Genomic DNA, 16,256 nt, shown 5'->3' on the forward strand with positions numbered 1-16,256 from the left:
TGGCTCTGAGCCTTCTCTTTGGGCTGTTACTTGTAATGCCTGTAGTTGGAGACATTGCTTTTGCTTTGTCTCCAGCAGGGTATTTGCCCTTTGACAGTTGTCAATGAAGTAATCATTCCTCTGCAGTCAGCTGATCAGATGGTGCTTTTCTGAGGTTATTTTTGGAAATCACCAAATACACAATGAGGGAGTTCACTTAATGTACTCATATCCAAACAGGTGACTAATCTAACCTTTGAGATCACACTGGATACAGGTTTGTTATAGTGGATGCAATTTAAATTGCTGAAGAGGGTGAACAGAGCTGGCGTGGCTTTCTTATACTGTTTTATTTCCCCCTTCCTCTTCAGAAGGGGTACTTCAGAATTCCAGGTGATAAGACCTTTGCACTTCTTTTGCTGATATGTTTCAGATGTGAACTATAAAGATGCTGGAGGTAAAACCTCCAATGAATACAGCAGTACCATGGCACTGTAATGTTAATAGTAAGGCATCATCTAAATTGTTTGGTTTCCATGGAATGCTGCAAAGATTTTTGCCAGCTATTTGTGGTCTAAATAGATTCAGTATAAGAATACTCCTAAAATATGGGGTATAATGTTTCTTTTTGCGTTCAATATGTTAAAATAATTGGATAGAGTCCTAGGAACTGACTTCTGCATCATTTCTCTTACACTCATGAGTAACAGTAAAACGGTCAAATATGTAGCTGCTGGGATTCACTGAAATCTTATGAATGAAAACTGGAATTAATTTGGTGGGTTTTCTTTGCTTTTTTTTTTATCATGCATCATGCTAAGCAGCTCTCGACATAATACAGTTTGTAGTGGTTGATATTGTTCTTCGGTGGGGTCCAAAAACACCACCATCTCAGAACACATACTTAAATTTTCTTGAAGATTAACAACTTTTTTTTTTTTTTAAAAATTTGTATAACCATAATTCTGCCTCTCCGTTCTGGAACAATTTTACATTTTTGAGAGTGCCTGTATTTCACTTTCAGTAAGCAAAATGGTTGCCTGCTTTCACTTCTTTCTTTGAAACAAATTGGTTATTAGTGCTTGAGTATTCTTAACAAGATTTAAACTCGAATTTTTTTATATAGTGTTGGTGAAAGCTTTGCCTAGTGTTAAAATGTGTGAAAGTTATTTGAGAGATATGTAATTTATTTTGTTCAGCATAGCAGTGAGAAAGTTCATATAGTTGGGAGGGCAATTAACTAAATTATCCAGGAAAACTGAAATTAAATTCCATTTTTAATATTCTGCCTGGGGAAGTGATATTGCTTGTTTCTCTAGCAGTGTCAGAACAGAACATATGATGGGTCAAAACTGTTTTAAGCTGCTTTAATAATTTAACATGGTAAGAAGATACTGTGTAAATCATTTCCTGATAAGTGTACATGATGCTGGCCACCAGCAAAAGAAGAAGGATGTATTTTTGTGGGCAGGGGGACAGAGTAGATTGTTTATAGGGGAATGAAAGCAAATGGCAAGTAATTTATTAATTACAGAAATAAATTTAACCAACATAATAGTGTTATAATTACAGCAGGTTTCCAGAGCAGAGGTTTGCCAGAGGGCAATCCACTATTCCATGTTTAATTTTTCTCTTTTTTTTTAGGCTCTAGATGTTGACCGAACTGTTCTCTATAAAATGAAGAAATCTGTCAAAGCCATAAACTTATCTGGTCTGGGTAAGTACATAACTCCTGTTAATTTATATTGGTGAAATTGTGGGATTCAAACAGCCAGATGTTGTACTGAATCAGAAAGAGTTATATGGGTAACTCTGAGAAGAGAAATATGTACATTTTAAATAACAGTTTTGAACTAGCTGCTTGATCCTGAGCTCAGTAAGGATGAGATGTGGTGAGGTAGCTGAATGTCTCTCGCTGGTGTTGGGGTACAAAGTGGAGAAGTTGTGCTCTCCCCTTTTCACCAGGTCTGGGCTACCTGCTCCTTCTGCCACCCCTGCTGCTCGGCAGATCCCTAAGGGAGGTTTTTAGCTCGTGTAAAGCAGCATATGCAGTGAAATCAAGTTAACTGGGATTAGATGGGCACCTGAAATGGCAAGACAAGTGTTTCATCAAGAGCTGAGGGCATGGGAGGGGTGAAATTACTCTTTGGCAGCAATAAGAAGCTACATTTGCTCTACTGCTTTGTGAAATCTCACCCTTCCTGGCGGCTTCCACTTATGTATGTTGAGAATTTCATGACGAGAGATCTGATGGGCTACAGTTTTTTGTTGTCAGGTTGTACAAAGTCAGATATTTCTCTTCCAATGCTGATAAAATACAAAGAACTATTGCTGCATGTGTTTTTAAATGTGTGCCAATCTCTTGGAGTTGTGTGTGTTTATCTTCTTTGAAAAAAATAGCCAAAGCTTTTGTTTTTGTGCATCAGCAGCATTTTGTGAACAAGAAACAGCATTTGTTTTTGTGGATAAGAAACAGCATTTGGTTGGCTTTTGTTCTCACTGTGCAGTTCATAGCAATTAGAGCTAAGAAAACCAATATTACATGCAAAACAGGTAGGCCTGGCAACCTTGGAGAGCCACCAATATCTGAGAGAACTGGTGGTCATGTTGGTGTTCAGACTCAAGGAACAAGAACTGCTGTTGTGGTGTAATTCTTGTCAGCTAACTGAAAGGAAGTTCCTTCTTGTCTAATGTAATGAAGCTGTTATAGCTGTTGTCTGTATTGTGGAGGGTCCAGTTTAAGATTCATCTAGACTTGTTTCATCTGTTACGTATTGATTTGGCACCCTTTTTTTCTGGTTATTTTTTGGTTTTGTGTGTTTTTTTTTTTGTTTGTTTGTTTTGGTTTTGGTTTTTTTGTTTGGTTTTTTGGTTTGGTTTGGTTTGGTTTTTTGGTTTTTTTTTTGTGTTTTGTTTGTTTGTTTGTTTGTTTGTTTGTTTGTTTTTTCTTTTTATTGTTTGGTTGTTGGTTTGGGTTTTTTTAATTTTATTTTATTCTAGAGTGCTTGGCTATGCCTCATAATCAGAGTAGTTGTTAGAGCATTGTAGCAAATCACTAGTCTTTGCATAAGATCAGTACCCTGCCCACGTTCTAAATTCATGCTGCCCACCCAATCTTGACAAGAAAGGTTTGGAGGCATTTCTCTTCCACCAGCAGAAATGCTACTAACCCAGCCAATTGCCAGCCCTTGGGGTTTCTCTTGACAAAATAAAAACCATGGCCCTACACTCATAAGAACACAGTTACTGGATTTTTAATATAGGTTCCCTGAATACTAAATATGCATGTTTTGGCTTTCTTCTGTAATGTGACAATTTACAAACGTTTATGAAGGATTACATAGTGACTCCAATTTGTACAGTTTTGTTTCTTACTTAAAGAAAGCCTCTAAATCTTCAAACGTACCTGAATCATATTTTTACATCTATTTTTAATAGATTTCATACCTTTCCTTTGTAGAGAAACTTTTAAAATCCATTAGGAAGAAACCATAGGGCAGGGAGAGTATTTTGGAGGGTTCCATGAGAAAAATAAAACTTTGTGTTCTTCAGAAGCACTTGTGGAGCACCAGCTCAGTTAGTATATTGCTGCAATAACGACCTTTAGCATTCTGGGGAATGTCTTGTAATCCAGAAGAACAGTCCCTACGATGCTGGAGAACAGAAAACTCCTGGGAATGCTGTGTGGAATGGTTGCTGTGCTTGTTTCCTAAGGTAAAAAGTCAGCGTGGCTCAGCTGCTGATTCCACAGCTCCCCATAACAATTAGTGGTAGGAGCCTTTTCACCTTGTTCTCATGGAGAGGCAGCTTTCTCCTTTTGCTCTATGAATTGCAGCCTGATCTCTACTCTTCCTAAGCTAAGCGGGATGCAGGAAGCAGTAAGAATGTAGAAAGCAGTATGGGAATAGTTCACCTTACTGGGTAGATGTGAGATCTAGAGGAGCTGTGACCTGCCATATCCTGGTTTTGGCTGTCTGTGCCAGTCCATTTAAAGCTTGTTCAGGTGTATGTTGAGCATCCTTACTTCATCCTGCAGCAAAAGGTTTATGAAGTGCTTAGCCCTTGCTGTTGATGCTGAGGAAAAATAAGTACAGTTCAGTGCTAGCACTTAGTTTTTAAATTTAGTAGCTGTTGGCAAACTCTCTCTTACAGGCTGCAAATTTAAGCTGTCAAGGTAAAAACTTGTAGAATGAATGCTTTCTGTGTAACTTCAGTTTTGCATGTACGTTATGCCAGTTCTTTAATTACATGGTGTTATACCACTGCTGCACAGGATTTTAGTTTCATATATTAGAAATTAGAGGAAATTTGTAGTTATTTGAGAAATAAAGATCTTGAATGGTTGTCCAGATAGGGCATGTGGACAGACAGGCTTATTTTTAGTTTGGAGCATGCTACGTTTATTGAACAGGTTGTATAACTAATTCATAGAAATTTGGCAAAAGGATATTACATTAAAAATCCTTTGGATATTAAATGTGTTGATGTGTACAAATGGGCTTGAAATGAAACTGGATCATTACTTGTTTGAACAGATTAATCCTCTCTAAAATAATCTTCAGGGTTTATGCAGGTCTCATGTAATGACCGAGACAGTCTTTGTTCTTGTTAATGCATAATTTGTTTTCTAGGGCATGGGGTTTTTTCTCTGACTTCCTTTGAAGCTTTAGAAGTTGGCCACAGTTAGAATAAGAAATAGGCAACATTAACTTTCTCAGGTGCCAACTTGGTGTGCTTTGTCTGTGTTCTCAAGTTGACATCTTCACTTAACTTGTGTTCAGTAAGACTTTCTGTTTTATTCCACAGATCAAATTGACTTTTGACAAAGGGACTTTTTATGCTTGTCTACACAAGCAAGTAAGCTGGTGTCCTAGGAGTGAATCCCTTGATCAAATTAGTTAAGACTGAGGGCCCCTCAGGTTTCCTTAATATTTGAATCAGGGAAGCTTATCTTAGGCCTAGATTTCCTCTTGTTCCTGGGCTGAGTACCCCAACACGTGCAGCTCAAAGCTTTCTGAAGAGCAGAAGCATTGGGTGTGTGCCGGATGACTTGCACTGGTCTGGTTTTGTTGTCTCAGAAAGGAATCTGGTTGTCGTGAACCAGAGCTGCTTTGAGAACTGAACTGGCCCGTGGTAAATGCAGACTGCAAGGATTTGCTTCAGACCCTGCTCTGAATCAGAGAGCTAACAGATATGGGGTTTGTCCTCATCTGTAATGTAATCTGTAGTATTAAGGTGACTCAAGAGTCCTGTTTGATCTTTTGCCTTCTGTTGTAGAGACCCAAGACTCTGCCAACACACTCAGTCTCTTCTGTTTCTTTGTTCAGCACACAGCTGAAATTAGAAAATGTTAATAAAAAACTCTAAAATATAGAAGTTCATTTTAGGATTTGGGAATTGTTATACAGTCTCTGCTGTGGTGCAGAAATATGGTGGGTCTTTCTAGAGTGCCAGATGTTTGTCTTGTGTTGGTGGCTCATTGTCCTTTGTACAGCATGTGGATAGATACCCATAAACCAGAATTAGTGAGATATGTCGTACTTTTGTCTTACCAGTGTTAAAATATAAATAATATATGTTTGATGTATCAAGTAAACATTTTTAGCAAGAAATCTGAGAAGTTTTTCTTTAAAAAAACTCTCAATTGTAATTTCAATAGCCTTTTATCTACTGATGATATTTTCATGTTTTGCTCTTTTTGAAGCTCACGTGGAAAATGAAGAACAGTATACACAAGCACTGGAGAAGTTTGGAGGCAACTGTGTTTGCAGGGATGACCCAGATTTGGGAACAGCGTTTTTAAAATTTTCTGTGTTTACAAAGGAATTAACTGCACTCTTCAAAAATTTGGTAAGAATTACTTAAGAAAAACATTGACATTTTAAAGCCATTACAAAAGCTGTATTTATGAGTTACAACAGCTCTTCATATTGAAGACAGTTTGTGTTTTGCCAACCACTATTCTTAAAAAATTCTCAGTGTGTGAAAATATCTCATGCCCTAGCCTTTCCCCTTGCAAAACTCAAAACTAAACCCAAAACAACAAACGAAAAAACAAATTAGTACAAAACCCAAACAAATGCAACAAAACCCCCTCTTCCAACACTTCTCACATCTAAAAGCTTCCCACAATAAAGTAGTTGTAACATGTATTATAAAAGACACATATCCATTTGCTTTAAAATTGTGAAACCAGCAAAACCCAGCTTGATTTACTGTGTATGATTGTGTTGCTTCTACTTTACTTTTTCCCACTTTCCATTTGTATTTATGAAAGGAGATTTTAGTGTCCCTGGAAGAGAGAGTTCTTGCTTCTCAGGGAAGAAAGTCAGGGAAAGAAAATCAAACAAAATACTGTAATGACAGTAGTGTCCACTGGGGACCAATCCTGCAACTGAAGCCAATAAGCACTCTTTGGTGAGCCAAATGGGATGGAGCCAAATGGAAGAACAGGAGTTTTAATTATGAATGGAGAATTTTCAGCCTCAGTTTCACATTAATCAGAGGGTACAAAAAGGGCAGATTCTGATTATAGTCTACTAGGTAGAGCTTTCCTATGTCTAAGTCCCAGATTTTCTTGAATTCACATAACTCTTAAACCTGGGGCTATGAAGGGGAAATAACCCACATTCCTATGAGCATTTAAAAGTCTGTGTCTGCCGAAATCAATGACATGGAGACACATCAAATGCTTTTGTGAGTCTAGACCAAATGTCTGTAGTTTGCAGCCAGCTGGTCATAATCACTTCTTTGGGGAATGTTTCCAGCTGATGGGATTTAGGGCAGTCCCATTCACTCCCTGATGCTGTCCTCTCTTTTTACCCAGTCCTGATATTGATGAGAGAGAATCTCGCCCCAAATGTATTTATCAACAGTGAAATGTATTTCATATTGGTCATATTGATTTGAACTTCTCTGGATGTACAAATATCATCTGGGATTATGAATTGGAAGAGGCATCCTGATTCAGTGTGAGCCAGTTATCCTGAGTCTCCCATACAGAGGCAGGCTGCTCCTATGGAAGGGAAAATGGAATGGGTCTTCTAATTGATACCTTCTGTTGGCTAAAAACCCCTCTCTATCATATATTAGTTGCAATATGATGACTTCATTAGGCAAATGGATCTGGGAAATGTGATGTTTAGGTGGTTTTAAAAAGCAATCTATTAAAAGCTCCACCACCTCCCCAGAAAACCTTTTTGATGTATTATTTTTTCAAGAATACTTCTAAAAGCTAAAAGATGTTCCTATTTTACCAAAAATCATGCCTATTTGTTCTCTTAAAACCAGAAATTACTATCTTAGCAAAAGTATTTCTGGCAAGAATAACTTTTCTTCCACAAACTGGAAAGGAAAAAAAACGAAATAAATATCTGTAGGACATGTAATGCATGTTTTTGTTACCTTTTCTTATCCACATAAGCATTTTGTATGTCTTCTTCAAGGAATATTTCTAGCTCTTTTTGCTGTGTACTGTTTTTTCAGTAGCACCTATGTATTTTTGCCTCAGTTTGTATGTATAAGAAGGGGATATGTCATGAAAGAGTAGCTAAGTCTAGTTTTTCTCAGTTTGTGGTTCTGATTTTCTCTATTTTTGAAGTGAATAATAATTTTCCATGGACTTGAATGTAATGGTGGGGTTTTTTTTTTGTTTTACATTGCAATAGTATAGGCACCTTCTCTAATACTATCTGGTGAAGAGCGACTCTCAGTGAAGTTCTGCTCCTTCCAAATATACTTCATATTGTTGAAGTTCAAAGTTCTTTGTTTTCTCTTGACTAGCAAAGGAAATGTAATGGTCCTTGAATTTGGTGTGTCAGTAGGAAGATAGTTTCATTCAGAAAGAAAAACATATGAAAAAGAGACATGAATTTCATTATCGCTTGAAAATGCCATATTCATAAACAAGAAATTTAGAACTATAAAACAATTATAGATGTGTGTGACTTTGCTTATTAAAAGTTAATGCCACTAGAGTAAACTGTTGGTAACCAGTCATTTTGAAAATCTGTTCCTAAGTTCATAGATGGAGATTTAGGTTTCTAAGAGGTTAAAAGAGTGTAAAAAATGATGAGTGTATAAAGTCCTCTACAGTAGGTGGAAATAAATCGGGGTGCTATTTTGTTAAAGGCATAGCCATATGTGAAACAAGCCCCATGCTTTCTCTCAGTGAAGTGATGTATCCAACTCTGCTTTCAGCATGTTGACAGTAAAAAACATCCCTCTCCTCTGGCATTTCCTTGTAGCACTCCACATGTTTTAGTTGTAAATATTTGCATCAAAAATGTAGCCAGGGCCATGCAACCTGCTGCTGTTAAAAAAAACATTCTGAAAGGTACTCTTTAAATAGACCTGTCTCTGGAGTTCCATAGGGCACTGAATTTCCACAGAACATTTTAGCTGAAGTGAACGAGGAATGCGCAAGGAAGTGAGAGGACATGTTCAGACTGGAACAGATGCCAAAGATGTTAACACTGGCAAAGCTTTAGGGCTACTGTCAAGTTTTGCTTTGTCATATATTTTGCTTTTGTTTCCAGAAGCTGATGTGTTTTGTCAGCTCTTGGCCTGGGTGGCATTTAGAGCTGTAGCTCTAAAGTGCTTCTGCAAAAAGACTTTTCTTAAACTTATCTTTAGTGAGGTACAGAAAAGCCATTATAAGGCTGTTCTGCTTTGACAGGGATATTAGATGCTTGTTTTCTCTAATAATTTTAAAAGTTTCCCAAAAACCTGAAGTTTTTGTGGACTGATCAATGCGCCCGTGTTTTAAATATTTCATTAACAGCTGCAGGTGTTTTCTTTTTTAATCCCAAAAAATGTAAACTATTCAAGTTAAAAGTTCAGGTCTTAAAGTTTTTATATGTATTTTATGCTTTTATGTGTGCACTTTCAAATAGTGCTTAAAACTCAAAAAAAAATTAATTGGCATTTACTTTGTATCACGTCCTTGTAACCATTCGCTTTAGCCATTTTAACACATTATTTGGATCAGTTTGTGATATATACTGTACCTTTTTTTCTCTTGCCATAGCTCCAATATCAAGCTACAAATTTTTCTTTAACTAATGTTTTTTAAGAAGATTGAGCAATCAGTTTGTCTTTTTGATAGTAAACAATCAGAAAATATTAGAGCCATTTTCAGAGGAAACATAGTACCTTTTGTGGAGGTACAGTATTGCTTTTTAATGGCAACCTTGTTTCTAAGTCCTAATTGAATGGCAGCGCCCGCAGATCCCAGGTAGGCTAGATCAGGATGGCACTTGCTTACAGTGTTAATTACTCTGTCTTCTTAATAAATACAGTGCCAAGTAATAAAGGTGTGAAGCTTAATATGAAAAATGTTAGGACAAGGGAAGACTGACTGCAGTATGTTTGCACTTTAAATATTTTCTTCTTTATATCCTGTTAGATTGCTGCACTGAGAAAAATTAAAATATGTAGTTGCACGTCATCTTTGTCAGCACTCCTTGAGAAGGGATTTGATCTGTGAAAATGAAGTAGCTATTTAACAAATTCCACTTTCTGTATTTGTTGTTGTTCTACATACTGTTGTCCTTTCTTTTTCATTTATTTAAATTTAAAGCTAATGAAACAGGCTGAATCGAGAGGACTGGATCTGGTATTTCCACTCCGTGGAAGGTAGCTGGGAGGAAGAGATTTTATTTTCTATTAATAATTCTAAGACTTTTAGCCATAAAAAATGGAAGAATACTAATAATATTTTTCTGACCATATGCTCCTGTTTTACTTACTTTTTAAAATGTAAGAAGAAAGGAGATGTGCTTAAATGCAAAAGGCAACAACAAAACTGAAGGAAATATCTTTTCTGTTTTATATTATGAACTTATGTCCAGAATTTTCTTTCAAGGGTAGTAGTTCAGACTAAGGTTTTTAAAAAAATGTTTGCTGCCTGAACCTTCACTCATCTTAGTTAAGTCCGTGAAAAACCCTACAGATATATGTATTTGAGATTGAAGTATTATATGTGAAGCTTAATGATTTAAGTTATGTCGTTTCTGTTTTTCACTGGTACACTGGAGGAAAACTTGGCTAATGGTGAGAGGAAAAATGTTTGATTTATGCTTGTAAAGATATAAACCAAGATGTAATTATTCCTCCTTAGTGGCATGGGTTCAGCTCCACCTGGAATCACATCTGTATTTCTTTGCCAAAAAGATATTGATCCAACTGGAAGAAATTCAGTGGACAGTTACAAAAAATGATCAGGGCTTGAATAGGTTGATTTATGAATAAAGCTTAGAAGAATTTTGAATATATGGTTTGTCTCCAGATAACTGTGATTGTGGAAGAGGAAAATACTAAATTGCATATAAACAGGTCCTCACTCTGAAAGTATTAGATGAAGTACCCCAGAGAAAGCAATAGATGCTTACCACTTAGTTCTTTTCACATCAGAAAATGTGCAATCTGGAATTCTCCTCCGCTGGTAAGGAAGAAGGGCTAGAATAACTACAAGTCCCTTCCTTCCTTTGCTTTTGCGACTCTTCACTTTATGCTTTTAAGATTTCCCGTAAAATACTTCCTAATAGAGAAGTTGCCCGTCTGTAGTTTGTTTATTGGTGGTAGTCACAGGGTTGTTTCGAAGTAGTAGATGATGGCAACACTTGGTATCCTGTGTGAAGGTATTTTTCTAGGCAGCTGATCCAGCAGCTCCATGTGGGCACTTAGTGGTGTTCGGCTCCTGTTTCACTGGAGTGACTTTTCCTGTGGCATGATGGGTGGTGGGTGATGTCCCAGCTCAGCCACACACCTGTGCTGCTGGTGGGGCAGGGACTGAGCACAGGGAAAGGCAGCATTGTGCCCTTGTGTCCAAGGGGAAGACCCAGTGCACAGATGAAAGTATGTGCTGCATCTCTTCGTGCTACACAATTTTGTGAAGCCTTGGGCTTGTGTGCTAAAGCTTAAAATTCAGAAAAACAAACTGCATCTCATCTATAGCGGATGTTCTGGTTTCCCCTTGCTCCCTGCTGTGTTGATTTGCCATGTCCTACTAAAGGTCACATCACTGGGAAAATTATTGGAAACTATTAAATCCAATAGCACTTGCTGTAAAAAAAGAAAATGACTTAAACAATGATTTGTCAGCAAATCTAGGTAGGCAGTACTACCATCACCTGTGCACACCCGACTTCACTGGTGGTTGAGAAGCCACAGCCAAGTGCATGGACTGCATCTGAAATTTAGTAATGGCTGTAGGAGTTGTATTGTACTGTGGCTGCCTGAATTTTAGTTTAAATTGAAAAAGCTTTAAGGTCTGCATGTTTAAAGTATTTAACTTCAGAAGTACTGACAAAGCTTTTTTTTGCTTGGATTTAGAAAACAAAATCTATAAAAGTCCTGCAGGCACCAGTATCCAAAGCTCTTATGGAAAAGACTCTTTAAAGTAATCAGGAGGGCTGGCAAACAACAAACTTAAATGTTTAGCCATAGGCTCTTAAACCACTTGAACATCTTTCCCCTTTGCAAATGTTGGCTTGCTTGTTGCCTCTACCAGCACTTCTGGCAGCTACGTTTTGTTTATTCATTCTCCCTCCTGCCATTTTTTCTTCTTCTCTGAGCCTTCTCCAACTTAGGAAGTTTTAATTTTTTACCCTGTAATCTTCTTGGAAACTGTCAGAGGAAAACTGCAAGTGCCAAAGCAGCAGTATTGGAAGTGAAAATGAGGTCAACTGCTTTTTTTTCTTTTTCTTTTTTTTTTTTACACATGGAACTTGCTAGTGTTCCTCTGAGACAGGATGACTTTAATTTCTGTGAAGCTTTCCTGCACCTCCGTGTATTTTTTCTAAAGGAATATTTTAAAACATAAAATAGTCAAAATGTGGAGGCTGTTGTGTACCTTCTAACTCCTTGTACACAGAGCAGGAGCTGCAGCATATTAATGCTTCTCTGCATGCCAAAAGTGGGTCTATATTTTTAGATAGTTCAGCTTAAGCTTCTCAAGAAAGAGGAGGAAAACATGTAAGATCTTTTGTCTGTATATTGCTTGCTGATTTATAAATATGAGTGAATATGATTCATCTAACTAGGCTAATAATGACAAGTTCATGCATTATGTATGTTTACTTTTGTTGCAAATAAAATAGGAGCATAGGGAATACAATAGACTGGTAGTAATGTACAGGTGATAGCACACAGAAGGATTTATTTTGAATAGGCAAACATTCTCCAAACTTTTAAAAAGAATGTAGAGTTTTTTCTCCTATTCTTTTTTCTTAAAATTGCTTTAGGCTCCAGGCCTTATGACTTGAAATTCTAGAAAACATAACTGTTTTGGAGGCTGATTGATGTTTACATCACTGTGACTGGGATAATACTTAAGGGTCTAATATTTTTTCTTACTGAAGAAAAAAACAGTTGTCTTGAGTTCTGCTGTTGTGAAATACTTTGTTCTTCCTTTTTGTCTGTTTGCTGAATTTGAAGAATAATTAAATGGAGGCTGTGAAAGTATTGATCCTTAGGTTAGACATTTGACTGCATCATACTCATTAAATAGAATAACAAAGTGGGAAGCTGCATGGGATTATATCTTAAAAGGGACCTCTTCTTCTCCACCTGAATAGCCATTCTGGATGTGCAACTTCTTCTAGAAATTTGTTCGGGTTTTTTTACCTAGGTTTTGTGTAGTTTCAACCTTTTCACTTATCTCCTGTTTCTACAACATATAATTTTATTACCTTTGAGAATGGTTACGCTGATATGCGCATACTGTTGTACTGCTGAGAACTTAGGAGGTGGATGGTTCCCAGCACTGCCAGCTAAGCATGTGTAGATGTTGCTCATTCAGTTTTTGTAGGAAGTATTTAAAAAAAACAAACAACATGGAGTTGAAATGTAACTTGTTGATTCTGAAGGGTTATGGCTGAGTCCTGCAGCTTGTTGGGGAGGAGGAAATGTAGAGTGGAGGAGTGGAAATGTGATTTGTGTTAAGAGTTCGAAAGACCAGATATTCTGTATTTCTTTAGCCTCCCCATGCAGAGCCAATGCATGTAACCTTTACAATTGATGAAGGTTTGCTTTCTCTTCGATTGCTGGCTGAAATTTCAAGCAAAGGCAGTAAGGTAGTTTCTTTGGGGAGGAAGAGTGGAGGCTTGGGACCTTTGCTTGTTTGTTTTAATAGCAGCTGGTGAGTACCACGGGGGATGGGACCCCTGAGTCTGTTCTACTGAGGCCACCAAGTAACTACAGGGTGATAATATTTTGTATTTTTCAATTCTGGGGAGACTAATAATTGCAAATATTTTTTTTCTTGACATTTGTGTTAGTATCCTTTCTTTTCTGGATGGGTTGCGCTAAAAGGGACTTGGATGTCCCTGACATTATTCCTGAAGAAATACAAGCATTTATTGCTACATGATGCAAAGTTCTTTCTGTAATCTGAACATATGAAATGCATCTTCATATATGGATTTCAGTGCTTGTTGAAAAAAGTCACATTTTAAAAGAACAGCTTACAATGCCAAAAAAAGAAACTCATCAAAGGGCAACCTTCACCAAACTGCTGCAAAAGTTATTCTGATTTTTTGTCCCATCGTATTGTTCTAAGGTAGTCTGGGCTTTGCTTTTCAGAGCGATCCATTTGAATTGTTATGGTTTAAACTTTCTGACTAGACATTATGGTCCATACCTTGAATGTTTCCCCTGAATCATAAAGCAGTGGATGTGCAGTCTTTCTTTTCCTGGCTGTCTTATTCCTACAGTCTTTCTTCACTGTTTTTCCTTATGAAAATATTATCATACAGATACTTACTAAAAACTGTGATTATTTTACTGTCTTCATTTATGTCTTCATTTGAAATGATTTTTGTCTTCTTGAAGTACTTGTTTTCTCTTGAATTATACTAAACTTACATACCGAAGACCTCATAAAATCCTTATTTCAAAGTTCACATGAGATAAATAAGGCAGATGTATTACTTTTTAGAAACACATGGAAAATATTGGAATTGTGGCTTTTTTACAGGCCGGTATTCTTTTGTCTTTATAACTTCTGTCAGAATAAAATACCACGTATTGGGAGAGTAGCAGATACATTTTATGGAATAGGTCTGAAGAGACTGGAAAATAAACAAGGTTAATTTAAAATACGTTCATGAACTTAAAATTATTAGTGCTGAAAAATGGTATGATTGTTTTCACACAATTTAAACAGTGAAATCAGGCAATGTAAAAATTAGTGGTCTTATTTTGCAGTCACTGTTGGATGAGATATTTATAATCAGTAATTCTGGAAGTTTCCTGCTGGCTTGGGTTATAGTGTTTCCACAGTAAGTTTAATTAACTCATGTTGCTTCCATCTTTGATTACTGGCTGTGCTGATAAACATCTTTATACGGCAGGGATAGGAAAATAATGTGTAAGATTTCCTTGTGAAACTTTCTGAAATGTGTGTATTAAGACAGTTTATGTTCTGTGTCTAAATGTATTAAATGATTTGGTGTAATTTTCTTGTTACAGATTCAGAATATGAACAACATAATCACTTTTCCATTGGACAGTTTGCTGAAGGGAGATCTGAAAGGAGTAAAAGGGGTATGTTGATCTTCCTGTTTATATGTAAGATTATTGTTGGTGCAATGGATACATTTAGCTAGTGTATTAATCTTATGTGATGGAAGGCATGGGATATTAAAGTAACCTATTAGCTTAATAAACAAGACTTCAGGGGTTTTGTTTGGGTTTTGTGTGTGTGTATGTGAATTGAGTCATCCTTTCAGTTTGTGGTTTTGCCTACCACATGTTCTTGACTATGTACACAAAGCAATATTTGAGAAGCTTTAAAAACAGGCCTGAGATACAGAAGATAAGCAGAGAAAGAGGTGTAAGATTTAGAAGCTTAGTTGAGGAGTGGGTAGTACTATATTTAAAAGGATTAGTAGTAGTATGTTTATTTAGCATTCTAAACTTACCTGTAACTATATGGATTTTTAAGAAAGACACATTAGACTGTATAAGTATAGGATTTTTCTTAATGAAGCTGAAATCTGTTTGTGCCCTGAGGACATTTCCTATTTGAAATAACAATAACTTAGGACTCAAATGATGATATGTTTGTAATAAATTTCAGAACCTATAGCCAACAAACTTATTTGGCTTATGCTTTGTTTACTAGTGAGCAAACAGGAAGCAACTGGCAACTATTGTTCTAGGACACTGAAGGAAGGAGAAAAATATGTACATAAACTAAAAATGTTTCTGTAAATTACTGGAGGACAAATAGATTAGTTAGTCAGATAGGCTTGTTATCTTTGTATTGTTTGCTTACCACATTTCACTCCTCTTGTTCTTTGCTTTTTCTATGTCAGAATAAATCCATCTATTACAATACAGTGTTGCCCCACTGACTTGAGAATGTAATGAAATGCTGCTTTAGTTATTTTAATAATTGTCAAAATAACTATCTGACATGTTAGAATTAGTTCCTAATCTGTAATTGCAAAGTTTTTCTATTGTCTGACAGTTAACAGTATTTTTTTTGTAGTTGTCTGATCTCTTGAACTTCAGCAGAATTTCAGCCGTTGCATTTTTAGATGTCAGTGAAATAACTTTACGACTTGTTAAGATCATTTTATACAAATTACCTTCTCCAGAGGGAAGAAAATGAAGGAATTTGGAACATAAGTAATTTAAAATTCTCATGGAATTAGTTATGTTGAGCCGTATGGCCTGTACTGGTCCCATTAAGTCAATGGGAAATTGGTTTCTTAAACTTGAGTGGGATGAATCAAGTCCTTAGCCAAGACTATGCTGCAGCCTCGGGATAGGTGCTTCTTTCCAGTAGAGCCAGAGGTTGATGAGAAAATAGCTGCTTGGATTAATTGCATAATATGCTCTTGGGATACCATGTTTTACCTCTTAAGGAGTAAAATGGAACTGTAAAAAACATAGCAAAAAACATCCTAGAGATGTTTTTAAAAATATGCATGTATTAATGCTCTTTACAAGGTTGTTTTCCTACGTGCAAGATTGCTTTTGCACAACCCTTAGGTGAACCATTCAAGAAGGAGTGAAGTCCCTTATTCTAGTGGGCACTGAAAGTGGCCAAGGTGTGTGTTCATTGTTAGAGCCACAGTATTTTTCATTTAAATAGCTGACTGTATTTTTTTCTTTTTTTTTTTTTTGGACAGGACCTGAAAAAACCCTTTGATAAAGCTTGGAAGGACTATGAAACGAAAGTGTATGTATCTTTTAAACTTTTATTTAAAAGGGAAGTGTAACTGAAATCTGTAAAGGTCAGGTGTTTTGTGTACCAGAAGTGGATG

General features: G+C 36.5%; 1 protein-coding gene across 2 annotated transcripts in view; it reads left to right on the forward strand.

Annotated features, from left to right (window-relative positions):
- The first annotated feature begins 1,627 nt into the window (after window positions 1–1,627).
- The window catches only part of ASAP2 (ArfGAP with SH3 domain, ankyrin repeat and PH domain 2), a 63,368-nt gene continuing 48,739 nt past the window's right edge, over window positions 1,628–16,256 (forward strand). For both annotated transcript variants that reach the window (XM_039384878.1, XM_027713392.2), the window contains exons 1-4: window positions 1,628–1,696; window positions 5,684–5,829; window positions 14,452–14,526; window positions 16,122–16,171. In XM_039384878.1, coding sequence (XP_039240812.1) covers window positions 1,657–1,696; window positions 5,684–5,829; window positions 14,452–14,526; window positions 16,122–16,171 — 311 coding nt within the window. In that variant the 5' untranslated portion in view covers window positions 1,628–1,656. The remainder of the gene's footprint in view (window positions 1,697–5,683; window positions 5,830–14,451; window positions 14,527–16,121; window positions 16,172–16,256) is intronic.

This window comes from Pipra filicauda, unplaced genomic scaffold (assembly GCF_003945595.2).
Source record: "Pipra filicauda isolate LSUMZ 115617 unplaced genomic scaffold, ASM394559v2 scaffold383_size682061_pilon, whole genome shotgun sequence".
NCBI lineage: Eukaryota > Metazoa > Chordata > Aves > Passeriformes > Pipridae > Pipra > Pipra filicauda.